Source organism: Trichoplusia ni, chromosome 1 (genome assembly GCF_003590095.1).
Source record: "Trichoplusia ni isolate ovarian cell line Hi5 chromosome 1, tn1, whole genome shotgun sequence".
In the NCBI taxonomy this organism is placed as follows: domain Eukaryota; kingdom Metazoa; phylum Arthropoda; class Insecta; order Lepidoptera; family Noctuidae; genus Trichoplusia; species Trichoplusia ni.
Window position 1 is genome coordinate 13111467 of NC_039478.1, and position 27265 is coordinate 13138731.

The window sequence follows — 27265 nt, forward strand, 5'->3', positions numbered from 1 at the left end:
GGTCGATGATTAATACGGATGTAACACATTCGATTTATTTCCACATTCCATTGTCCTGCAACAGTTTACACGATGAAGTCGAATGATAAGCATTGCCGCATAACTACAATTAAAATAATAATCAACATGTATTACATAAAACCACATATTAATTATTTTCGTTTCGTTGTTACCGTTACGCAGCGCTGTTTGTTTACAAAACACTCGCCTCTGAGACCGGCGAGACGTGAGTACTGCAGGGCACGCTGTCTCACACACGCACCCCCCTCCCCCCGCGCAGGTCGCTCCGCCATAACATAATACTATTATTATAATTACAATGTCAGGTCACACCTGTCAAAACAAATGAAAGAGAGTTTGTACACTCGTGAATCTAGATTTGATACATCTAAGATGCAATGATGTAGTTGCTTTAAATAATTAACAGGAAGTGCCTCCGTACGACATAAGTTCCTGTATGCGCTTGTAAAAGATCATAATATGACTGCAGTGTAGCAAAGTTTAGGTATTCGAGAACTAAGAAGACAATTTACTCATCTGATAATATAAGACATTGGGTTTGCTGAAAAAGTTTCGAACAGCCTTTGTCAGGTTTTTCCATTACCACCTAAACTTTGCTACCTTCACTAATTACCTACCTATGCTGTATGTAATCCTAAACGCTGACCAACTTTAGTGGGTTTCGATAGTGGCGCGTCAACAGTTGAGCACCAATGACCTATTACCGCGCTCTACTAAGCACGGGCCGTGTGCAACCGCTGCGGCCGGGCCGGGCGCCGGCATCGCGGCCCTCGCGGACACCAGGGCCCTGCACGGCCCTGCGGCCCTCCCGCCCCCGGACCGTTATCACGGGTCCCCGACCCCACAGCATCACACATGAGATATCGCTGCACTTTGGTAATTTCCGTCAAATCGTTATCAAACTGTTGCGTGGTATTACAACTTTTTTTTCAAGGTTCACAATATTATGTTCGATGTTGTAATACGCTTATCAAATGTGTTTGTGATTACACTCGTAAATATGACAGGAAAGCAGTATCTTCAAACAAAAAGAGGTCGACGCACAGCATCCGCTAAACAAATATACTTACAATGATAATAATTACGAATAAGTTTGTTAATTGAACCGTTTTGTGATCACGAAATAACTGCTATGGCTAGTACTAACATAATAGGCAGTAAAACTTGAAGTAGTAATGCAGCATTTAGTGTTATGTCACTTGTTCAGAAAGCTGCGAGGACAGGACTGCAGGTCGGCAGGCATTACGTGGCATAGCCTAGATCAAGCCAGGTTTCTAAATTCTTAAGGAGCCCTGAGTTTCTTCATAGTTAGTTCTTTGTGTAACGTGGGCGTGGAGAGTATAAGTTATCTACTCTCTACATTTACCGATTCAGAAATATTAGAAGAATACAAATAAAAAAAAACATTAAGAATTGCACGAATAGTGGAGTGATACAAATCACAACCAACTCACTTGCACGGGCTGTTGGATTCCCGCATAGAACAAGCATTTGTAGGGATGTCGTTGTGCATTTGACTTGAATGTTTTAAAACCCCCGCGACACAGGGATTCCTTGATAACATAAAAAAACAAAAGCCGAAGTCTGCTAGAACATATTTCTCATAAGACTGATGTTAATCACCTTAGTATAGTTTTGTAACATCCTGCCGGCATATCTGCGGCTCCAGCTGGTCACTGGCTGGTGGAGGGCTGGCGGTTACATCACAGGCGTTACGTCAGCCGACACGCTTCCTTATCACCACACATTTAACATCACTAACGTTTATACTCGCATGTGAGTGTGTTTGGTCATTGATATGACAGTATCGGCCTACTATGCAACTTAAAATATGTACTATTCCAGGCAAGGAGGTTTGTCGCATAGATCTCTTATAAACAAAGGAATACTTATTTATTTATTACGATTGTAAAACTCATTTTACTCTTGCAAGAACTGCATGATTCTTTGAGTAAGTAATTCTCTTCAATAGCCAGAAATAAAAATTAACTAACGCCTGTACTGACTTGTAAAAACAGGCGGCGCAAGATGATTTCCTAGTATAAATAAATAGGAGCAGTTATCTATAGAAGGAAAGTGGCACTTACATAATACTAGTTTAGTACCGCGATTGTGTAAGCGCATGTTTCATGTAATTTACAAATAATAGTATTTTTTTATATGAGATACGAGATAACTTCTATGGAAGAAACGGACCTGGAGCGGGTTGCCTCGTTTTTACGCTATCAGGCATTTTCACCCCCGAAGTAATAGCTCTAGCGACCCCTCTTTTGTCAGCCAGTTTAGGTAAGTAATAATTATAAGCTGCATAGACCTTCAGATGCATTTTTTTATTTGTATTTAGACACACATAAATGTTCTCTCAGGTATTGCGTAATTCCCGTGGGGAGATAACGACTCATGCCGAGAGGCTTATTCATTTTATTATTACATACAGAAAAAAAAAACAAAAAAACGCGAGCAGCTGATGTACGATTTACGAAAAGAATTAGGAAGCGCCTACACAATGTGGAATAGCAATAAGTGGAATAACGCAGTATTGCACCATGTTAAAAATCAGTGCCCCGTTTCTGCTAAATACAATGGCCGATGAATGAATGGCAATTGGATTAAATATGAAATTATTTCTATTCTCTTAAGCATTTTGCGAATACAATAATTGGTAGTTAATTGTATTGACCTTGTATATCCCGTACAAAATTTCCAATTATTGTGTAGAAAAATGCTTAAGAGAATACGAAAATCGTCATTTTAAGCCAAATTTAATTGATTCATCGGCCATTGTTAACAGCAGAATTGGGGCCCAAGTAAGTTTCTATGGAAGGGGTTAAACATTGAGTAAGTTAATGTGTAACGACGCCGTTAATAATGACTCATTATACATATTTCGGATAAAGACAGAATGTGAAATAATTTGAACAGGATTGACAATTTCAGTTCACGTTTTGACGTTTTCTTCCACAAATAACAAAACACTGTTTCGTTATACATTTACTTTTTTTTTAAACGCTTAGCGAATATTTTTTATAAGTCTTTGTGCCTACAGTTAATTAAAATATTATCCAAGTCAAATTAATTAGCATAAAAGGTAGATTTAATTAGCATAGAAGATAAAAAATATATTCATTAACTATTCACATAAGTGATGTGTGATTCTCTGTATTTTTTCAATTTCATAAACCTATTTAAACGTGTTCTTTAGACCAGGATTTTAATAAATTATTATGAAGATGTGGTCAACATTTACATCCAATAAGGAAGATCTGATCGGGAGAGCGAAAGCTGTCCACTTAACATAACGGTCGCAGTAAATATGTCAGCGGTAACATTTCCCCGAGTTTAGTGCCGGCGGTGGTTTGTATTTAAGTTACCTTGTGGACGTCAAATGTGACATTATAGGGAATCAAAATCATTGAAGATCATGTCCGGGAAAGGATAATATATTGTTAACGAGAAAAAAATCATAATATATACGAAGGAAATTTTAAAATGTGGTTCCGATTGTGTTTTATTTGCTAAGGTGAAATAGTTGTTACAGAAGGCGTATCTATTTCTGTTGACGTTAAGTTAATAAATACCAAAAATAAAGATCGAGGTTAACTATCAGTTTTCGTAAATTCATAGGGTGCCACATGAATTTGTGGGTCCCTCAAATTTGTTCTCACCCGACCGATTTTTGTTTTTTCAGCCTATTTGTTCGAAACCCTCAGTGCCGACTCGTACTTAATCAGGCATTATAACATTAAATTCTTACTATTACATTAAATAATTGAATTAACTTCATCGTTCGCATGTATAGACGACTGTTATTGGATCCAATTAATATGTATATCGGGGTCGGGCGTTTCCTGTGTTGAGCCACAAGTCGTAACTTCCACTTTCCGTAAAGTATCGATGATCTAACTGACATATTCGCATCGACAAGGATCTGTTACCAAATAGGTTGTGATTGTTGACAGACCTCACTGGAGACCGATTCGGAAGTGCCCTCGGACTAGATACTATGTGAATTATTTTATTATTTTGGTATTTTATGACTCTTAGATAATTCAATGGCAGTGAATCAGTGATTTCGCCTATAGCGACGGGCGGTTAAGGTCACCGGGCCAAACCCAGTGTGCGCGAAGTAACGAGGGCATAATCTCCGCGTAGGACCAGCGTTTTTGTGATCCACGAATGCTTCTTTAAATCTGGGTATCTTTGTACATGTGCCTTTAATGTTTGTGATACCCACCGCTACAAAAAAAGTTAAATTCCTTACAGCAGGAGTCAACAGCATTTCGTGTCACGCACATTGTATGTGCAAAAATTAATTAAGGGAATAATCAAATAAGCAGTAAAACATTTATGGGTTGTTCATTTTAATTGAGGGAGTCACAAAGAGGACCTAATTTAAGAAGTGTTATAATACTACACGGAGTATATTCTACTAGATGTTATCAAACAATTACTTTAATGTAGGTACTTGGGTAAGTATGTGCTAGACCGTATAAGGACAAACAGGAAAAATGGAAAGTTACATGTTCACTGAGTTTATGACTGGAAGGAGATAACGTGGCTCTTACAGTTAGGGACGGCGTGAACCAGGATATATTAGCCAACGATGTGACGGCCGGATATAAAACATGGCAGGAGTAGGAGGAAAGAGACTGGCAAATGGAGTGAGTGGGCTAAACATAGAGAGACATATGCCCAGCAGTGAGCTAAACAGGACTAAAGGTGAATTCATCCTTTTTTTTCCGGGGTGAAACTCTAATGCCTTCAACCCATGCGAGGGGATATGTCGGACTTCCACCGACTAAACACAACAACTCTATTTTACATAGATAGCTGAGTGGTTAAGGTCACCAGTTCAAACCGACATGCGACGTGCACTGCACTGCGCAACCCCACATAGGATAAACATTTGTGTGATCCATGAAAGCTGTATATCTTTGTGCGTTTACCTTCAATGGTGTTAAAAACCCCGCAATAGTAACATCGAATTCCTTAGGGCAAATGTGTTTTTATTTAATAGGCGTAGTTCCACATTATTCTCGTAAGCAATTCACATTAATAGTAGAATAAAAGAAATGCTTACAAAGTTTGCTCTTCCTATGTATGTTATTGAGATATGAATTATGTAGGTATATGATAACAAGTTCAACGAAAACGATGACAGTCATGATATAACAGTGACCTCGACCGAGCACCCCGCCCACACCCTGACGTCTGCCCGATAAACAGACGCCTTGACACGATCCATTGCCGGCTTACTCACGCCTACTGAGACTCGCGGCTCAGGTAAGGGAGTATTGTATGCGGGATTATACAATTTTATTGATTCCCATTTTAGTGCATTTTAGATTTCTTGGTAGCTTGGAGCGGTATTTCCCTAGATGCACCTGCTTATTCGGCTTTGCCTTGATGCTACTCGCCTCCGCTGGGTACTACGATTGGACTAATTTGGACATTTACTAATCTAGTCAAGACCTCGACTTTGCCAAATAGTTGAAGGTAGAAAACCCAAAATGGGCAATCAATAAGTTACTATCAATCTAGAATGTTCGAAGAATTGTAGGAGAAAAGTAAGTTATTTACTGAATAAGACTTGATAGAATTTCATAGTTCCATAGCCAAAGTGCAAAAACAAAACACTATTACTCTCTAGAAGCTCTCTGTCCGTCCGGCACCATGCTGTACATCATGAACTGTGATAGATAGACTGTTGAAATTTCCACAGGTAATGTATTTCTGCTCGCACAATTAATAAATAGGTTAACTAACTTATTACGGTCATAGTACGATTCGCACTTGACCAGTTAATTTGTCATCACGATTTTCGCTCCAAAATCTATAAATAAGCAACTACATATTAACGTATTTATAATAAATTACTTAGTAATTAAGTAGAAGCATGGGTGCAGTTAGGTTGTGAGACGGCGCGTCATTACTGCCATTACTCTGACTGTTCTTGATAAGGGCGGTCCATAACTCCTTACCGTAATGTTGTAGAATGTTTCCTACATATGTGCGAGTTATGCAAATACAACTGCAGCGCATTGCTCTCAAGGTTACTGCGAGTGGGTAATGTGAGAGATTCTGTCAACACACGTCCGATATGAATAACTAATTGTAGAATACAAAAATCATGTTATTTGTTTAGTTTGAGTGGGGTGTGCTCGGACATAGCTGTTCCTTTAGGAATTAAGATGAATGGCAAGACTAACACAGCCAGAGAAAGAGAGAGATCGCCGTGTAAACAACGCATCGCTAAATACGTTTCTTCTAAAACTATTTTTACACGGCCTGTTTTTGAAGCATCTGGGCTGAAAAGAAAGTCAATAATTTATTTATGATGTCTATGATAGATGAACCAGGCTTACAAACCAGTGTCTTTCACACCACAGTTGTAACCAACATCTAGCAAACCCTGACCTTGAGTTAGAAACCAGTCATCTCGATCACTGAGCTATTAATATCATTGCAATATTTCGGATCGTTTACAAAACATAGAGTTGAGCAAACCGTGTGTAAACAGGCTTTAACAGACACGCGTTACATAACCACACGCACTTGTCTACGAATACTTGGCATTGCTACATAATCTTAATACATATTTAATAATACGACTGCTTAATGACGACGAATCAGCAATACTGACTGTCTCATGGCATTTCAAATAATAAATTCAATTAAGTTAGTTACCAATCAAGTAGTAAAGTTTTCCCAGAAACCGCTCATACTGAATAAGTTCGACAGCTAAGCCTGAAGCTTTTTTTAACCCCCGACGCAAAAACAACGGAGTGTTGTAAGTTGTGTAGTTATCTACATAACAAGGGGCAGAGAGACAGGCTGCAAAGCTTTATTTCATTACTCGTAAATTATGCGTCGCTACTCTCCCGATCCGCGATCTGGGCGCAGCGACGCCAGCAGCATCTGCCGCACTCTGGAGAACCTTTGAGAAACACAGGATCTAACATTAGAGATATTTCTTGAAAATAGGTATTCGCTAAAGCCTCAAAAGAAATATGGCACCATAATCAGTGCAGCTTTGATGTCTTGACCCTACTGGCAACAGGAAGGATGTCTCTACCGACGCAGGTCACCGGCCGTTGTTGTTCTCTGGCCCCTGTGCCTCGGCGGAGTGGCAGTGACATTGAGCCGGAGAGCTGATGTTGTGCTGCGCCTGCGCACGCCCCATATAACATGTCGCGCAGCCGCACACAAGAGACGTGCCCAACATACTTGTTTATTTGTTTACTGACATCTAAATTAAAATAATACAAGTGATTTATATCAAAAGTGAAAAGGGATATTTATTATTGAGTATTTGTTTTCTATTCAATTTTAACGTATTTTTTGCTTTTTAAAGCAATTAATTAAAGTTCTATAGGCAGAAATCAAAAATACTTTTAATCTTTATTTTCTTTTATATACACTTTTGTGGTTGTAATAAAAAAAACATAAATACACGAAGAAAAACTACTTGAAGTAAACTGCAGAGGAGACCAACTGTAAAAAAGAAAATATTATGTCTCAAATTATAGTAAAGGGTCATACAAAAGCTTCATAGAATCGTATAAGTGTGGGAGAAAGCAAGTGTTTGAGTTAAAAGAGATATACTCTGGAGAGAGAGACTGAACTGTGAGTGAGATGGAGGGAGTGCTGCTGCTGCTGGTGCTGGCGCCGGCGCTGGCGCATGCGCGGGACGTCACCGGTGAGTGCGCTATAGTAATACCTACGATTGTTCAACATTCCACAGCCGTCATATTGATAATTAGTTACTGTACGGATAGCCCAGTGGTAAGGGTCACCATGCAAAACCTACTGAGCGCGAAGTGTAGCGTGTTCGATCCCCGAGTAGGACAAACGTTTGTGCGATGGGTGTCTTTGTGCACGGGACTCGAATGTTTTTGAAAGCCCCCCGTGACATAAGGATTTGGATCTTTCGTGCGGGGGTCGTTTTTTTTTTAATATAGTAATGAGTGTTTCTCCGTTTCTTCTTTGTCTAATTCATATGGCCTTATTTTTTTCACATTTAAGCTTCTAAAACATTTTTTTCCGTAAGATGATAACCTAAGATACAATGTCTGCAAAAGGCACACTTTTTGATTAAATGGTGTCCGAGATAATTCACTTAAAAATATTGGGGCCAGATGAATCAAAATCTGTGAGATATGTATCATAATTAGGGATGGAAATGAAATTCTAGTAAGTATAATCAGTCAATTATTTATTGAAATTACAGTAATTGCACACGATGCTTATCATATAAATCTAGTCAATCAAAGCATGAAATGACTCTTCAAAATAGGCTGCTATTTTCTTCTTCTCCCTTTTTTCTTCCTTAGATAGCACTAGCGGCATTTGCGTGTACTATAATTTAAAAACGAAGATTAAAATTTAATTAATAATTAATAATTTGTGTGATATTCTGATTAATAAGATACTTTTACCATATGAATCAGACACACATCAATCAGAATTTTGTGGATCAGGATTCTTGTCTTTACATACGATTCTGTTCCCCAATTGCATTATATTTCCCGTAGATTCAAGTTTGAAAATCATTTACCTTAATTATAAAAACGAACATACTAATCAGAAACATAGGTGTACCAAGGCTATATAAATCAGATATTTACCTTTATATCTCCGCGATTTTCAAACTTGACTTGTCGCCAGATATTTCGTATTTAGCTGGGTACATAAATAAACCATCGAATAAATAAGTACCATTTTTTTTTTGCGTAAAGAAGCAACTAATATTCTTTCGTAATAATTATAATTCACATCAATTTATGCATAGGAAACAATGTTATTGTTACTAATGTTCAAGAAACTGGGTTACGGACACACCATATTAGTCAGAAGAACTAAAGCTACATAAAAATAATGTTCTACAATATTGTACACCAAAAAAATATCTACAAAAAAGTCTCAGACAGCATATGTTTATCTTTTAAAGTTGACTTACCATAACCATTTTTTGGCCTAATAATTTTATTTCAAAACAAAACTGTTTTTGTTGAGATGGTATGAATCCTTATCAAAATAAATACGACATCTACGATAAGTATTCAATTTTCAAACGTTTATTCCAAAGTGTTTTTATTACGATGCAGCGATGGTATGAATCCTTATCAAAATAAAGAAAGTCAAACAAATTATGTAGCGTATATTTGTACTGCTCCCGTGCGAAGGCAGGGATGGGTCGCTAGTAATATTATATTAGAGATATGTGATTGAGGACAACTTATAAGGTACAGCTTTAGGCCATTAAAAATAATATCATTATCTTAAAAAATTATTACATAAATAAATAAAACACCTTCGAATATCAATAAGTCGTTTATAGCTACTATCGGCCGAAACTCTTAGGATCAGACCTCGGTCTTAACATTCACGATTATGTAAACAGATTTAGGTTAGAACCGCTTGTACCATTGTTCAAGTAGTGTTAAGCTTTTGGGAAATTCCCTTTTTTTAAAGAAGGTTGTAATTTGTATGGTTTTTCCTATAGCAGCTTATACATTGGCAACGCTAACCAGTACTTCCCCACTTCACCCTGCATAAGTAATACAATTTGGCTATAGACTTTCATCTTGCGGGCATCGAACTGGCAACCTTGAGAGGCGAGCTCTATCGAGAGCAAGCGTGCGTTAACTAATCCACAGCACAAATATTATTTTCTAGAATACTCTGTCCGTAGATCAGTTATTATAGGTTTCGACAACACTCGCAATCGCAAATGCTACACTCACTATCATTAAGCTACACTGTGACAAACTGGGTGACTATTGACGTAAACGGTGTCCGGATCATTGATATGACTAATTAAATAAATCATGTTAACAAAAGAGTCAGATTTTTAACCCTCCCCCCCCCCTCCATGGTTCCAGACGAGCAGTACAGCCAGTTCCCGCGGCTGTTCCACCTGGACGACTACAGCAGCTGCCTGGCGCGGCCCGGCGGCCTCTACTGCCTCGGCTCCTTCCACATCGCGCCGCTCAGCGAGCCCAGTCCTGTCTACAACATGCTTAAGGTCTTCAAACTAGCTTCAAAGTTAATAGCATCAAAATGTCCTCACTTAATCCCTCATTCCCTCGTGACCTCATTTAATCCTTTTTACTAATATCGTCTGGTGTGGTCTCGCAGGAGTACTCCGAGGACGTGCACCACTTCAACCGCACTGAGCTTCACCGCGGCTACTGCGTGAGCTCGCGCTGCCCCGCGCTGGCGGGCGAGCGCAACGCGTCGCGCCGCTTCTCGCGCTGCGCCGGGCTGCGCGCGCGCCGCCACGCGCTGCGCCTCACGCTGCACATGCTGCGCTACTGCCGCACGCACGCGCAGGAGTACGCCGCGCAACACTCCTCCGAACCCATGGACGAGCCGCAGAAACTCTTCCTCCTCGTGGTCGCCGCTCTGCTCGCTATGAATGTCATCGGAACTGCATACGATTTGCTAACAGATGGCAATGACAAAAGTAAGTCAAACATATTTCAGATAGGCAGACATGAGACAGGTATCGCATAGACCTTCAGTCATCTTGATACATTATCAATCTGGATCGCAATCATGCATTTTGCTTTTTGCCATAGAAGGATACGTAATATATGTATGTACTTTATGGTAAAAATAACAGTACAGTAAATAGCAGCATCCATTGCTATAGGGTGACGAATATAATAGCATCAATGATTTCAATAGTTTGATTTGTTTTCTTTAAACATCTTGATACCTACTACACTACGTTGCACATAGGCAGCACTAGTCGCAATACCTCATAGTTCCACTTCATGCTTTTAACTTATAACCATCTAAAGCCTCTCGACGGGACACCTCAGATAGACCACTATCTTTACATTATTGGACTTGCAAAGTAGGCACATTATGCTAATCTCAACATAGTGTAAATAATGCTAATTTCAATTAAATATATATTATTATACATAAAGCCTTCCTCAATTAGTCACGTATGGTTAACACGCACCTTAGTTACTGGTGCTCAACATTATTACATAACGTATGATACCCAACTAAATAATAATAATTATTATAATTGCAAATATGAAAATTTGTATGTAGTGTTAAAAAAATCTTTCATGACGAATTCAGAAAAAAATAGTTGTATCAATGTATAGGCATGTATTATTTGATGTGTATACAGAGTTCGCCGCGTTGTCGGCGTGGTCAATGCGCAGCAACTGGCGGCGACTGACTGCGAGCTACGAGGACTGTGACCCACGCATCTCCGCGCTCTCCCCCGTGCAGGGTGTCAGGTACACACGTACATATTAACAACAACATATAGCCTATCTGAGGTCGTCTTTCATTTTCAACTAGGGTAGTACAATTAAATTATAGTCAAGGTCTCTGATGGGGCACAGGTACTTAGAAATTATCACGAGAAATGTGAGGCCTATGCCCAGCAGTGGGAGGACAAGGGCCGTGGATGATTGATGATGAGCACAATTTCGAAAGCGTTGATTACAGTATACAATGTTATTCAAATAAAAGACCGACAACCTGTTCTTCGTACTTCTGTGAGAAGTGTTATTATGTGTGAGAGAAGAGAAGAAAGAAGGCTTACGGAAAAGTGCTAACAACCTGAATAAACTCCCGCAGAGTGCTCCTGTTGGTGCTGATCATAGCGGCGCACAGCGGCTGCGTACAAGTCGCGCTCTACATCTCCAACCCGCGTTGGATTGAACAGGTGCGATTCATTACTAACATAAACATGTCCTGAATACCCAATATATTTTGGGTTTGAGCTGATATCAAATAGTTTCATATCAACCTTGTATTCTAAGTATTTGATATCTTCTGCAGATGTCTCACCACCCGCTGCTGATGTTGTTCCTGAACGGCACGTCGGTGGTGCAGGTGTTCATCATGCTCTCCAACTTTCTGCTCGCCTACAACCTGCTGCTTTACTCCAAGGTGCAGAGGCTCTCCTTCCGGATGCTGCCATACATCACCATCAAGAGAATTGTCAGGTCCGTCATACAATTAGACATTCAATATAAACGATAATCGGGAAAAGCGCAGTCACCAGCAAGGCAGCGACAGAAGTACATACCTCGTCTAATTTGAATATACAAACTTACATTACCTATTGTGTGTTATCGTATTTTGCAGGATATCCCCAGTGTACTTGCTAGTGGTGGGGTATGCGGCCACGTGGTGGGCGAGCGCGGGGGCGAGCCCGCTTTGGCCGGCGGCGGTGGGCGCCGAGAGCGCAGCCTGCCGCAGGAAGTTCTGGACTCACGCGTTCTATCTCAACAACCTCATCGACCCCGAGGATATCTGTCTCGTGCAGACCTGGTGAGTCGACGTAGAACTTAACAATAACAGAGTCTTGGCAGAATCCACTGGACCTGTTACTATCACATTAGTTTGTGGAGTTGCAAGATACTCGTAAATCCAAATAGTAAAAATGTGACAGATTACAATATCAGCCTTTGAATATAACGGAAGGTTCTAGTTCAATATGCGACATTCAAGTTTAAGTTCGTTTAAGTGCTATACAGTTCAAAGTTCATCAATATCTTAACACACTTTTAACCTTGACTTGTACTTCATCAGGTTCTTGGCGGTGGACATGCAGCTGTACATACTGGCGGCCATGCTGACGGTGTACCTGTCCTCGCGGCGGGAGCGCGCGTTGCTGGTGTTGGCCAGCCTCGTCGCCGCCTCGTGTCTGCTCAACGGCCTCCTCGCATATGCCTTCGATTGGAAGTCGCTCATGTTCATCGCTTATCCGGGGTATTGACATATTAACGTGCAACTTCATAAATAAATATTTAATAAATAAATAAATGCGGACAACATCACATACATTGTTCTGAACCCAAAGTAAGTTGCTAAAGCACTTGTGTTATGGGATTCAGATACAACGAAGGTACCACAAACACCCAGACCCGAGACAATGTAGAAATGTGAATTTCTACATTGACCCGACCGGGGATCGAACCCGGGACCTCAGAGCTAGCGGGACCTGGAAACCGGTGCGTTCGCCACTCGACCGTCGTCGTCATAATTAGCCAATCCTAGCTTATGTTTATGTCTCATTCTTAAAGATTTACTTTTTTTAAAGAATCATCATGTCTGCCATACCCCCAGCCCCCTAAGCAGGATGTACCGCGGCCTGCCGTCGTTCTCGCGGCTGTACGAGGCGCCGTGGGGCAGCCTGCCGCCCTGCCTCATGGGGCTGTTCTTTGCATTCCTGCACTTTGAGCTACAGGAAGCTGGAGTCAAGGTGTCCTCGTATAAAGTGAGTGTTCTTGGCGTGATGAAAGATTCTTCCGTGATGGATTATAAAAGAAAATATCCATTGAAAGTTTTATGTTTTTCAATGTTGTAAGCAACATCATATGCTTCCATTGCATTTGCTGTAAAGATGCAAATTCAAGAAGATGTCAAAACGAAAATCAATAGTCAAACTTATTTCGGCAATGGAGTTCCGAGTTTTAAGTTACATTGCGTTGATTATAAAGTAATTTATCTTACGAACAGTGGCTGAAGCTGCCTTACCACGTGGCTCCGGTGGCGATAGTGGCGTGGATCCTGTCAGGGCACTGGCTGCGCGCGTACTCCGCGCCCTGGTTCGTGGCCGGCTACGTGGCGCTCGAGCGGCCCCTGCTCTCCTGTCTCAGCGGAATCATACTCCTAGGCATGTTCAATGGACTGGAAGGTGAATGCTCCTTACTGTTATTGAAAGAAATAAGCTTAGCTCTGACTAAATACTTATCATTACCACCATATATTTTTTTAACTATTTAAAACTCATTGCCAAAATAGTAATGGAATTACCTTAAAATATGAAAGTATAACTGATTTTAATCTTAATGAATACACCAATTATTTGAATTAGTCGGGACTTGCATTTCAAAATGTTCGGTGATTTCATCTGCAGAACCTCTATTCATATTTCGCCAGTAATTTAAATGTGATTAAAACATATTTTACGACTCAATACATTTTCCTTATGCGTTGTGCAGGCTGGCAGAAGCAGATATTCTCGTGGCGCGGCTGGCAGGTGATGGGGCGCATGTCGCTGGCGGTGCTGGCCGTGCACTGGTGCGTCAACATGGGCATCGCCGCGGCGCGCCACCAGCCCGTGCACTCCTCCCTGCTCTCCGTGGTACGTGCACTATTCAGAGACTAATATTGGACGTCAGAACGCCTACCGCTAAAGACTTCCGTCGATGTGGGAGAAAAATGCCGTTCTACGCTGTGTAGTGTGTCTCGGTTTCACATTTGCAAGTCATATTGTAAGCGGTGGTCACCAGGTCTAGTTTTCTCTAGTACATTTTCAGAGGAACCTGATTTCACTTTCATAGATTATCCTCGTGATCCTTTGATAGCATCTCAGATAGTCTGAGTGCCCTCTATATTGCATATTCGCTAATATTTGTAAACTGACCGTAGATATAGACTTCCTTGTTTTCCAAGATTTGCGTCGCATTTTCCTTCTTTATCTTGAACCTATCTATTCTCCCTTTTGTCTGCAGACAATGGAGTGGCTGGCGACGACCTGCTTCTCGTACCTGATCGGGATCCCGCTCACCGTCATGGTGGAGATGCCGGCGCAGAGGTTCGTGACGGCGCTCATCATGTGACGTCATCACAGCTGGCTTTACTGAAACTGTTCACTAAGTGAAATTGACCGTGCTCAAATTATAGAAATTATGTAAACTTAAAGCATTTTTAAGTGGAATTATCTGGAATATAACATGTTCACTTTTATCCTTTAGCATTTAAAATAATAAAAAAAAAACAGAAACCTACAACCGACTTCAAATAAAAATAGTTGACCCAAAACTTTATGAAATTTTCGATTTTCAAACTAGATAAAAATCATCAGAATCGGTTCATCAAGTTCTGAGATAACAAATAAAAAAATACCGACGAATTGAGAACCTTCTCCTTTTTTAAGTCGGTTGAAAATGGAAGGTGAGATGCATTTTATAGAAATACCTACTTTAAATGTATTTTGTATTGAGATTCCTATTAATTAACATTATAAGTACATACGTGTGTCCGCTAAGGATTGGAAATGGTTGGTTAGGTAAACATAAACATTGTAATGCAAATTAAATTAGTGCATAATAATATATTGGTGTATAAGTAAGTTAAGCGTATTATACAAATATATAATGTTAAGTATTATGTTAATATTTGAACTAATAAGTTCCCTATCAAGTGCTAGTAGGTGCGCCGACTTCTAGGTTTAAGAAATGGTACTGAAGTAAATAAATAAAAAATATCATACAAGTGGATGTTTCATTTGTCTTTCATTCTTATCAAAATGGGTGATCTTGCTGTCTACATCGACGTTATAAGGGACGGTCATTAATTAAGCTATGAAATCTCGGTAGGCACGTTTCTGCCGTCACAAATATAAAATTGGTGGCCCATTAAGAATATATTTGTAATGAAATAATAATTTTGTGTACGATGCGAGGGCCTTGCACTTGGCCCTAATTACAATGTTATATCGCATCGCGTCAAGGTTTGTATTTTGACCGCATATAAATAATAACATATACTTAGGAAATAGAGAGTTCCGTATATTTTGCCTAATAAATGTATGTGTCTATTAATATATTGAATTTACTTATTTCTCTTTTTTTTCTATACAATATTTGCTATAATGAATGGTCTCTGTATGAAAACGGAATTAAATTGCGGGATAAGTCTGTGGCGTGCTTAAACGCCACTGTGTTACGAATAAATATTTATATTTTGCGAAACCGAACTCTAAAAACTTAATGTGACCTGCAGTTCTTTTTTTTCTATGTTCCGCTGCCTTGATCATGTACTAGAGGTACTCCTTCACAAACCAAATGTAACAACTATTTCGGGTATTTACAACCAGTCTTGCATTCTTCGCGGACGTTGATTGCGTTATTTGTTAATATTGTCATTACATTGTCTAGTTTACCAGTGTGGTAGGTATATGGTTGTGTTGGCTATGTTGAGGGAGGCGGTGTTCAAGTTCTTGGTAATAGTGGCGGCAGGATGTCTGCGGGCTGCGGCAGGAGCTGTCACTGGTACTGTAACTATTGATTCACTTCAACTATTTAGTATTGTAAGTATGGACTCATGTTTTTGGAACTGGTAATTTTTTGTTCATCGAAAATGTTAGTGAAAATAATTGAATATCAGGAACGTGAATAATTAAGTAAAGTAACAGATAATTATTGATATTATATTTATCTGCAGTACTGTTTTCATAGCCGCGGAGTACTCCAGCTTCCCGAAACTGTTCCACCTGGACGAGTTCGCGGGCTGTCTGCAGCGCCCCGGCTCGCTTTACTGCGTCGGCAGCTTCCTCTTGAAGCCGGTGCACGAGCCGCACGATATGTATGACTTGATGCAGGTAATATCACGCAGCTCTCTTTTTTGCTGATGATTATCCTTTGATGTCACCGCACTAATATTCCTCGATTCAATATTGTTCCAGGAGTACTCGTCGGACCCTCACAACTTCAACCGCAGCCTGCTCCACCGCGGCTACTGCGTCGCCGCCCGCTGCCCCTCTCTGCGCACTCCCAGCCACTCTCGTTACTTCGAGCGCTGCGCCTCGATCCTGGCGCGCCGTCAACACCTGCGAGCTTCCCTCACGCAGCTCAGCTACTGCCGCACGCACACACAGGATGTTGCTCTGAAAGACTTCAGGTCTAATTTGGAAACTCGTCACTATGTGTTCCTGTGTACCGTGCTGGTGATTGTTGCAATAAATGTTATTGGAACTGTTTATGATGTGACTACGAAAGGTAGTAAGAGCAGTAAGTAAGAAAGTTTAATTTGAACTCAAAATCTCTGGAGTACCATTAACTACTCTGGCTTAGCTACGAAGTATGTATGTGTTTAGGTAAATATCTCCGAATGATTTTTCAGAGAATAAACTGCTCACCTCCTGGTCGTTAGTAAGGAACTGGGATGAGCTGGTATGTCCGTACCCTGACGGTGACCCGCGGCTTGCAGCGGTGTTGCCGGTCGAAGGGTTTAGGTAATGATTAAATGTAAACAAGCATTCGTTTTTTAGTAATCTTATTTTTTAAGTCATGGTACATGAACATTGTGCCCTTGAGTTTACAATGATGGCTATTAAACTAAATACTTCTCGTTAAATAAAAACCAAAGGCTTATTTTTTATTCATATGTTTCAGAGTCATAATGATCCTGCTGGTAATGTTCACGCACGCCGGCATCCTGCACGATATGCTGTTCCTAGAAAACCCTTCATATGTCGAAGAGGTAATTGCCGCTGAAAGCAATTCGATTCAAAGCGTCATTAAGTACTAAATCTATTTGACTGTCGGTATTGCGAGATAGTAAATTTGAATTATGCATCTTGTGTGCTTTCTGCCTGTCTCCCTTGACCAATAGTGACCGTTCCTAGATGTCACATCACCCCGTAATGATGCTGCTGCAGAACGGCACCTCATCCATCCAGCTGTTCATTCTGCTGTCCAGTTTCCTGCTGGCTCACTCCCTGCTGAGTATGAGTCCCACGCCTGACTTCTGGATGTTGCCCAAATTGATCACAAAACGATTTTTTAGGTAAGGTACATAGAAACGATAATTTTTCTATCAATTATTAATTCAGAGGGGCCTGGATTAGAGTTCTAAAGACTCTTATACAAACTGAGTGAAAACTGATTATGTAAATTAACGTTTCCAGGATATATCCCGTTTACATGCTGACAATAGGATTCGCGGCGAGCTGGTGGGGGCTGAGTCGCGACGGCCCGATGTGGCCCGCGCTGGTGGGCGCCGAGAGTGAGGTGTGCCGGCGCAAGTTCTGGTACCACGCCTTCCTCCTGCACAACTTCGTGGAACCTGAACACCACTGCCTGGTGCAAACCTGGTAACATACAATACAAGAAAATAATGAATGTATTACATCTAGAGAATGTGAGGCTCTCTGTCTAATCCCATTCTGTAACATCTTCCTCACAGGTTTTTGGCAGTGGACATGCAGCTGTACGTGGTAGGCTGCATCATCACGCTCTGCCTGCTGCGAGCTCGGCGGTATGCTCTGCCGATATTGGGGATGGCATTTGTTATTACCTGTGTATCGAACCTGATCAGAGCCTACATCAATAAATGGACACCGCTCATGTTCATATCTGTCCCAGAGTAAGTTATGTTCACACGTGAACTAGCCATAATAATAAAGCTGTCCTTGCATCTTCTGTGAAAGTATGTCTTTTGTTGTTTTGCCAGTAACATCCGCACGATGTTCCGCCATGAGCCCTCGTTCAGCCAGTTCTACACCAGCCCTGCGGGCAGCCTGCCCACTTGCCTGCTGGGACTGTTTGTAGCGTTTCTGCATCATCACCTCCGGGAGAAAGGCTTTAAAGCCTCTGATCATAAAGTGAGACCATGCGGTTTAAATGTTTTATTGAGTTAGTTTAACACTGTCTGTCAGTGGATATTGTTACGCATCTCGAAAGAACCAACGACTATAAGATTATCTCTCTATTTTGTCTCTTGTTTCTTTTCTTTTTTATCTTTTGTCTCTCTACTTACCTTGACATCTCAACACAACAAAACATTTTGCACCAAATCGGGCAGTTAACCTTATAAAAAACCGTAACAACAGAGACAATGACGAAGGTCTATAAGTTATAAAACATAAACATAACACCATAGTAATACCCAATTGTACTCAACACGCCAGTTGTTCCCGTAGTGGCTGATCACAGCATGTCAGCTGACAGTGCCCCTGCTGCCCGCGTGGTCCAGCGCGGGGCACCTGCTGCGGCACAGCTCCTCGCGCCACTTCAACGCGCTCTACATCGCGCTGGAGCGGCCCGCGCTCGCGCTTATAGGCGCCGTGCTGTTGTTCGGAGTCTATAATGGTACCTCCAAGAAAGATAACAGTGAGTATCGAGCGCATTAATTAGAAACTAAATATATTCAAGTGTAGGACAGTCAAATGCCTGAAATATATAAGCTTAATAGGTTTTTATTACGAAAAAAGATTGAATGTGAGCGACCTCAATCAACAAATTAAATTACTTGTCTTGGTCAGTGAACTCGGTAGCTTAGTCGTCAAATGGAGGGGCACGTTTAGCCAAAAATGGCAAGTTCTAGTCCGAATTTGACTTATTTCGTTGTAATGTAAATATTTAAATTTAGATTACTGCATGTCCTATAAATATTTATTCTTATTTGTAAAATATTCCTTTTTACAGAGAACAAGGTCCCGAACACGCAGACAACAGGTCAGTGTATATGAGAATGTTTTCATAACTTACGATATGTAATAGCTTACAATTAACGTCATCAACATGTGTTGCCTCGTGGCCAGGGTTCCTGCGGCACGTGTTCAGCTGGCGCGGCTGGTTCCCGCTGGGGCGGCTGTCGCTGGCCGCCCTGATGCTGCACTGGTGCCTCAACACCATGATAGCTGCCTCCAGCCTCACTCCCATCACCAGCGACGCTCTACATATGGTGCGGATATTATTAATTATAGATTGTTTTAAGCGTTGTTTCAATTTCAGGTGGTCTTTGTGCAAGTCTGAATCGTAATTAGAAGAAAGTATATAAAACAAAACGAACTAAGCATAATTAAATAATACTTGGGAAGAAAATAAATTCGTCTGTTAGCTAGATGAACAGAAAACCTTCGACATAACTAGGTACAGTAAAGCCCCTTATTTAAATAAGCGTGACGTATTCCTCAGGTGGCGGACTGGCTGGCGACCACGGTCCTCACGTACCTGCTGGCGGTGCCCGTCACGCTGCTAGTGGACATCCCCTTCCAGAAGTTCTACTCAGCTTTGACCTCTAAATAAAAATCACTGCATTTCTAAACCGGCTTTCTATTACAACTTGTCTAAAAATTACTTTGTTATTTTACCATGTGAAACACAAACCTTTTGTTATGGAATTAAAAATATTGACATAATTATATCGGTATAGTAATCAAATAATAAAGCATCGTATGTCTGACGCACATCAATCAAACATTTGATTAGTGCGTCATTGCAGCGGCGCAAAACATGTGGTGAGCGGAGTTCATTATTAACTAAGTTATTGCAAGAAGCTTGTGATTTGGTTACAAATATGAGGAGTAACAATACTGTTACTGATTCTATTTACGGTGACATTCATGAGCATTGTTTAAAATAATCAGCCCGCAATACAAGAATACGCACTACCCCAATTTTTCGCCTGAGTCTTACTCCAAAATCTTCTCAGCGATGCATCAACAATATCTCCTCCACAAACCGAATCTGTATAGCTAGTTATATCCCTGTGGTGATAAAACAAAATAAAAGTGTTAACTACTTCTCTTCTCTACTTTTCCTAGCAAGGATCATAAAGCTCTCTATAACAAAATATGCGATGACATCAAATCCACATTACAGTCAGTACAACGAACACTTGTTTTCAAATGCCTTTGTGGTAAATCAATAATATCCGTAGAGACGGCCTTTGTTGTTGCTGCACAGGTGCCAGACAATACAGCACTTACCATATAAAAGTTTGCTATTAATATATTAAACACTTTCTCATTTGAAGCAATAATGAAGACCACGGCTTGTATTTTATTGGTTAGATTAATATTTAGCATATTTTAATATTTTATCAAAGCATTTTTCTCAAATAAATTATTATTTTATTTGTCCACAGATATTTGCATATTTCAGCTGGTGGGAAACAAAGGCAATACCAGTACCAGATCCCTCAGCATCTATCCCTTCCCTCACGACAACGTCTACACCTACAACTTGTGCAACAGATTCTACAACTACATCTGAACCGACAACAACTAGTGACAGTGAATCCACAACGGAAGCTGTGACCACTCCTGACCCGCAGCAGACAACTGAGGAGACTACGACCACCAGCCCGGACAATTCCCCAAATACAACAGATACGACCACTACACTTGATCCAAAAGATAATACCACTGAATCGACAACGACTACAAATGAAACTACTCCAGAAACTACTAAAACTACAACTGAAGCCACCACATGCAACCCCGAAGAAACCACTACTGCAGCTACATCTACGACACCAGATGCAAATGCCACAACTGAACCTCCGAGTACCGCGGATGCAACAGCTACTGGAAGCACAGCAACCACGCCTAACTATAGTGATACAACAACCGAAACCTCAGTAAATACAACAGACTCAACCACAAACAAACCTGAAGACACCTCTACTGAAGCCACGGCAACTTCGACTGAGTCAGGTACTACGACCGGTGCTACACCTTGTTCATCTGATGCTACGGATACCACAACAGTTGCAAGCGCTACCACGACTGGTACAACTCCAAGTTCTTCTAATGTTACAGACACTACATTGTCCAGCGCTACCACAACGGAGTCTTCTACTGACTCCAGTGCTACACCGTGTTCGTCCGATACTACAACAGATTCTACGGTCACGACGACTAGTGCTTCTCCATGTGACATTATTGAAACCACCACTGACTCTAGTGCAACTACGACTAGTACTACGCCGTGTTCATCTGACGCTGTGGAGACAACTACTGAAGCTAGTCCAAACATTACTAGTTCCCCACCGTCTGCAACTGACCCTACGGAGCCAACTACTGATTCTAACGCAAGCACAACTAGTGCTACGCCGTGTTCAAATGACACTACAGAGACCACACCTGAATCAAGCTTGACTACTACAAATGCTGCGCCGCGTCTGACTGACACAGCCGAGACCACAACTGACTCCAGCGCTACCACAACTAGTGCTACGTCATGTTCGTCTGATGCTTCAAAGACCACGACAGATTCTATTGCTACCACGATAAGTGCTGCACCGTGTGTGACTGACACCAAGGAGACTACAACAGACTCCAGTGCGACCACAGCTACTGCAACATCTAGTGAGTATGATGCCACCGAGAAGACTACCGAAAGTGGTGTGACAACTACTGATGCTACGCCGTGCTTATCTAACGCTACGCAAACCACAACTACCTCCACCGCGAGAACCACTGATGCTACGCCGTGCTCGTCTGACGCTACGGAAACTACAACTGACTCCTCCGCTATCACTACTGATGCTACGCCGTGCGCGTCTGACGCTACGGAAACTACAACTGACTCCTCCGCTATCACTACTGATGCTACGCCGTACGCGTCTGACGCTACGGAAACTACAACTGACTCCTCTGCTATCACTACTGATGCTACGCCGTGCGCGTCTGACGCTACGGAAACTACAACTGACTCCTCCGCTACCACTACTGATGCTACGCCGTGCGTGTCTGACGCTACGGAAACTACAACTGACTCCTCCGCTATCACTACTGATGCTACGCCGTGCGCGTCTGACGCTACGGAAACTACAACTGACTCCTCTGCTATCACTACTGATGCTACGCCGTGCGCGTCTGACGCTACGGAAACTGCAACTGACTCCTCCGCTACCCCTACTGATGCTACGCCGTGCGCGTCTGACGCTACGGAAACTACGACTGACTCCTCTGCTATCACTACTGATGCTACGCCGTGCGCGTCTGACGCTACGGAAACTACAACTGACTCCTCTGCTATCACTACTGATGCTACGCCGTGCGCGTCTGACGCTACGGAAACTGCAACTGACTCCTCCGCTACCACTACTGATGCTACGCCGTGCGCGTCTGCCGCTACGGAAGCAGAAAGTGACTCCACTACTGATGCTACGCCCCGTGCTTCGAATGGTGACACCAGGTCTGCGACATCATACTATAGACCAGTAGGGAACAGAGGAAATAAATTGAATCATATTTTATCAAAACCCGTCAAAAGTTTAGTCAAAAAACTTAGACCGATTTTAGGTCTATTATAGCTGTGAAAGGACAACGACTTTGATAGTAATTTACTAATTAAGCTTAATTTTTATGAAGTACTAATAGGATATTCTAAAAAATCGTAATTGGTTATTGCAGTAGCTTACAATTTTTAATCTTCAAAATCTGAAATCCGAAACAGAAGACAGCGTAAAATGCAAGGATTAAGAGAGAAGTGCCATCTGATGACCATGTTAGGCTAGCATTAAAGTAATTTTACACTTGTTTTATTCTTATTTGCCTTCTTAAAACTCTATAAATAGCAAAAATTGTAATAGACACTAACAAGAAACCATACTATATAGGTCATCCAGACCTAATGTTGCTTACTTTTCGTTGGAGCCATTCTTACATAATATTCAGCGTGCAGCTGCGGTAACCAGTAGGTAGAAATGACTTTCGAAATGAATGATTCGAATTTAAGGTTCTCTTTTGACTAGCTTAGTCTCATCTCTCAGCCTGAATTTAAGAAAAATCTGTTACCTCTAATTTGTTATTGCAAATAGTTATACAAGAAGAGATTGCTAGTATATTATTCGCAGGGGACATCAACATGTCATACATATGAAAAATAGTCAAATATGAGTGAAACTCGCGTGGAGTGGGTTCCGTAAGTTATTTTATCTTTAATTTTTTTACTTTATTATCAATACGAAGCCATCCATATCAATTAACTTTGATAACAACGACAAATAATTGAATGCCATAACATGTTATTCCTCCTAGACTCCTCACAGGTTTTCTCATAATTTATAAATAGAAATCTAATTACTGTATAAAAAATGTAAACTACGTATCTTAAAATTACAAAAATAATATTTTTATGACCTTTTCAGCCAGACCCTCCATTTGATGAGTCAGACTAAAATATTTTTCAATTGCTTTTTTAATTTTCCACCTTTCCCAAAAAGTCACCCCTATATACAGACTACTCATGTCTATACTTGCCTCATTCTGCGTTTGGATCACAGAAATTTATATGTAGACAAAATTTCAACACAATCGTTCGAGCATATTCGAAAATGTTCTCAACGGAAAGATAGCCACATCAAGACGTAGCTATTGACCTAATGTTATATGTTTTTACCGTAACAAAAAAACCACTCGCTCTCCCTTTCAAAAACCGAATGATTCGCAAGCGTTTTCCCGAGCGCGGGTGATGTGCTGTGCAATATGCAAGATTCAATATTTCATCAAAAAAAAAAAACGAAACGTTACTGCTAAATGCTGCTAATACATTCCGACCGATTGATATTAAAACGATGCCCTAGTTCTTCAATGCAATAATAATTTATATTTCATGTATAAGAGCTTTTATAAAGATATGAACTGCCTAAATAAGTTATCTCAACTAATAAACAGCTCTACTTTACAAATCACACTTATTAGTAACTGTCTTTATTGAAACACCTTCATAAACATGATTGTAACGCATCATTCATTCTGTTTTGTTTTCTACAAGTGTTTATTCTTTACAATGCTTAAGGACAAAAGTACACTGAAGCACTTCCAGCGACAGTTGTGCAAACTGCGCACGCGCATGTCACTGCCACTGTTTATTTATTTACTATTAACGTATTATTTATTTAAATATGTTATACTTAGGTTATGTTGTCGCAATGCATGGTAGATAATATAAATTTCTTGAGTTTCTACTAAATCTATTAATTAACTCACAAAATATAGAGCATATAGGAGTTTTGTTGTAATTTCTAGTCCAAATTACTAAGGTAATTATTAAAATACATACAAAAAGACAAATATTTTTTCACTTACACTGAATAATTTCATTGACAGACAAAAACATCTTTCTGAACTGTATCGCAATATACATAATAGTATTTACACAGAGTTGTGTACACAAGTCTTCAGTAGCTTTGAATATTTCTGAAGCACCTCAGTAGTCTACTTCTATTATTCTGCGTTCAGTCGTCACCCATAGAAGTCAAAATGAAGAGCTACACTTTAATATTACTGGTAAGAGTCCGTCTTGCAATTGCACTGTGCCGCGTAGAGCTGAATATTTACCACTATTGTGGCAGATACTGGGTGAATTTGTATCCATTTTGAATTATTTTTACATCTAGTATTCTATCGAGTCGTAGAATTTCATACTGCTTGGTGGGCCATCCCTTTTTGTATCCTTCGCGTCCATAATTCAGAAGCATTCTCTAAACTTCTCTACATTATCAATCAAACGCCTTGACTGAAGTGATGTGTCTGTTGATGAGTTGTTTTTCTTTAGACTAAAGTTATATTTATGTGTACAGGTATTGAGCTGCCTGCTAGTGTTCCCGAGCGACCAGTCAGCGCTGCCGGACGCGTCACCCTGCTTTCTAGGTACTCTTGGATATTCTATTACATTCTAACACCTGAATTTAATGTATCGCTCCTGATAAAACATATCAATATATTATGGACATGTCTAAAGAATACAAAAACATTTCAATATCATATTTCAAACATTTAATCTGTTTATTTTTAATCTGTAGTTGACAAAAATGTAGGTATTTATGTATATTTAAAATATTGTTCGGTTCCTATACTATGTATGGAGTATTTGTCGTTTTGGAAGCGAGATTAGCGAATCTATGAGGAGTTTCGCTACCAGTCACGACAGGTTAGTAAACACGCAATGATTATACCTACTAGCTTCTACTCAATAACATATTGTATCATGTCCCAGGACCAGCATTCTACCCCAGACACCGCGAACGTCACCGCTCCACCACCACCCCCAGCACCACCACCAGCAGCACCAGCAGCACCAGCAGCACCACTACCAGCACTACTACCAGCACTACCAGCTCTCCGCAGCGCCGGCGCTGGCGGCGACGCTGGTTCAATCCCTTCTACTGGTGGTGGTTGTAACTGGGACCCTACTCCACATGTAGTTATACCATGTACACATAAGATTTGAATATTTTGTATTTAAATATAATTATTTTTCTGTCTACGTAATGTTTTTCATGTCCTTAAAGATCTAGAAAGAAAAATCTGTGTTTTTTTTTTGTGAATCGTCAACTATTGGTATTGTATACCATTGGAAGAGCAATAATATACATTACGTCAATGAAAATTAAAATAACAAGGTCTACTTTAGAGCAATAATTGAATGTACCGCCACTACACGTGTAAAGAAAATTCTAGTAAGTCCAATATCGGAATATCTCCTCACTCGTGGAATATTATGGTAAAGTGAACGGGTTAGTTTTTTGTTGATGACGTCAGAGCCGCGGCGACGTCACGCGCGGGTCTCACACACACACGCGCAGCTTCTAGCATATAATTGTATTGTTTACTTCAGTGCATTAGTATTTATATTGTTATTGGGTTTCTTTCCATATAGGTCACGTAGATCTGGGCAATCTGAGCTCATTATTATGTAACTGTGATTGAGCATTGTTCATGAGTCATTTCTAGCTTCTCACAGTGGCGGTTCGTTGCATGGGTTTCTTATAGGTTTCATTGTAGATGTAGTAAACTCCGATAATTTTGTAAAAATAAACTTGTTATTATTTACTTTCCAAACATCACTGACCCAGAAAACTTATCTTGTAAAAATCCTTATTTGTTCAAACGATTATTTGAAGCAATCTCCATCCATGCATTTTCTTTATGCATGGAAATTATAAGCTGTCAAAATCATTTGTTAATACACAAAACAAAATTGAACTTTAGTGTGAATTTTTCCGACACATTGGATTCACACATATTCTACTTTTATCCGACTTCGTCTGGAGTCTTAAAGTGCATATTACGGTTAAAAAGTAGCATTGGCACTTTGCCTGCGTTGGGATCGAACCTGCTCTCTAGAAGGATAATGTTTTGACAGCTATATATATCCAACATACAAGCAGGCGAAGCTGCGAACAACGTGCAACGGCTAGTTGTTAATATTTGACCATGTGCTTGCTGTAATGTGCATTCTTTAACAGCTCCAGCACAATAACCCAGCTTCAGACAATTTAATCTGTAACCGAAGCCATACATCTCACAAATACATAACAATATGATTAGTTAATAACAGAGGTCCTAAATATGTGTTCTGTTGTTAATACCCAGAGTCGGAAGTAGTGTTAAGGTATGTGTCTGTGACAGGTAAACAAGTAAAAAATCTTTGATAAATTATTGTTTTCGAACGATCAGGCTGTAAATAATACCGCGACTGTTCTCCAAGGGCTAGCTCGAGATATTATTAGTTGTAATTGACGTCTTGTTTTGTTAGTGTTCTCTTTACACATGTAACAAGATTTTTTGACATCGTGTTTTTATTCGTTGTTTTTAATAGACACATATTTAATAAAGGATTAATAGACAGTGTTGTGCTGTTTATTACAGTATTAGTACCTTATGAGATTTTTTATCCACTTTTCTAGAATTTTCTAAAAGGATTTAGTGAACTTCAGGCCTTTTTTTGGTAAGGCG

At 40.4% G+C, this 27265-nt stretch overlaps 3 protein-coding genes across 3 annotated transcripts; all 3 read left to right on the plus strand.

The window, feature by feature from the left end:
* The first annotated feature begins 7437 nt into the window (after positions 1-7437).
* LOC113500543 (O-acyltransferase like protein-like) lies at positions 7438-14801 on the plus strand. Its single transcript, XM_026881375.1, has 13 exons — positions 7438-7720; positions 9906-10048; positions 10162-10489; positions 11174-11285; positions 11632-11719; positions 11836-12036; positions 12070-12077; positions 12145-12330; positions 12592-12771; positions 13129-13279; positions 13522-13699; positions 14007-14149; positions 14520-14801. Exons 1-13 carry the CDS (start codon positions 7657-7659, stop codon positions 14625-14627), a joined length of 1890 nt encoding a protein of 629 aa, XP_026737176.1. The 5' UTR covers positions 7438-7656; the 3' UTR covers positions 14628-14801.
* A 696-nt stretch (positions 14802-15497) lies between these two features.
* On the plus strand, positions 15498-20103 carry LOC113500550 (O-acyltransferase like protein-like). Its single transcript, XM_026881386.1, has 13 exons — positions 15498-15520; positions 16234-16390; positions 16475-16799; positions 16912-17023; positions 17184-17271; positions 17417-17577; positions 17684-17884; positions 17977-18156; positions 18244-18427; positions 18713-18902; positions 19218-19247; positions 19334-19476; positions 19710-20103. Exons 1-13 carry the CDS (start codon positions 15498-15500, stop codon positions 19818-19820), a joined length of 1905 nt encoding a protein of 634 aa, XP_026737187.1. The 3' UTR covers positions 19821-20103.
* On the plus strand, positions 20092-25793 carry LOC113500556 (flocculation protein FLO11-like). Its single transcript, XM_026881399.1, has 5 exons — positions 20092-20128; positions 20600-22825; positions 24720-24814; positions 25108-25177; positions 25524-25793. Exons 1-5 carry the CDS (start codon positions 20092-20094, stop codon positions 25706-25708), a joined length of 2613 nt encoding a protein of 870 aa, XP_026737200.1. The 3' UTR covers positions 25709-25793.
* Positions 25794-27265: the final 1472 nt, after the last annotated feature.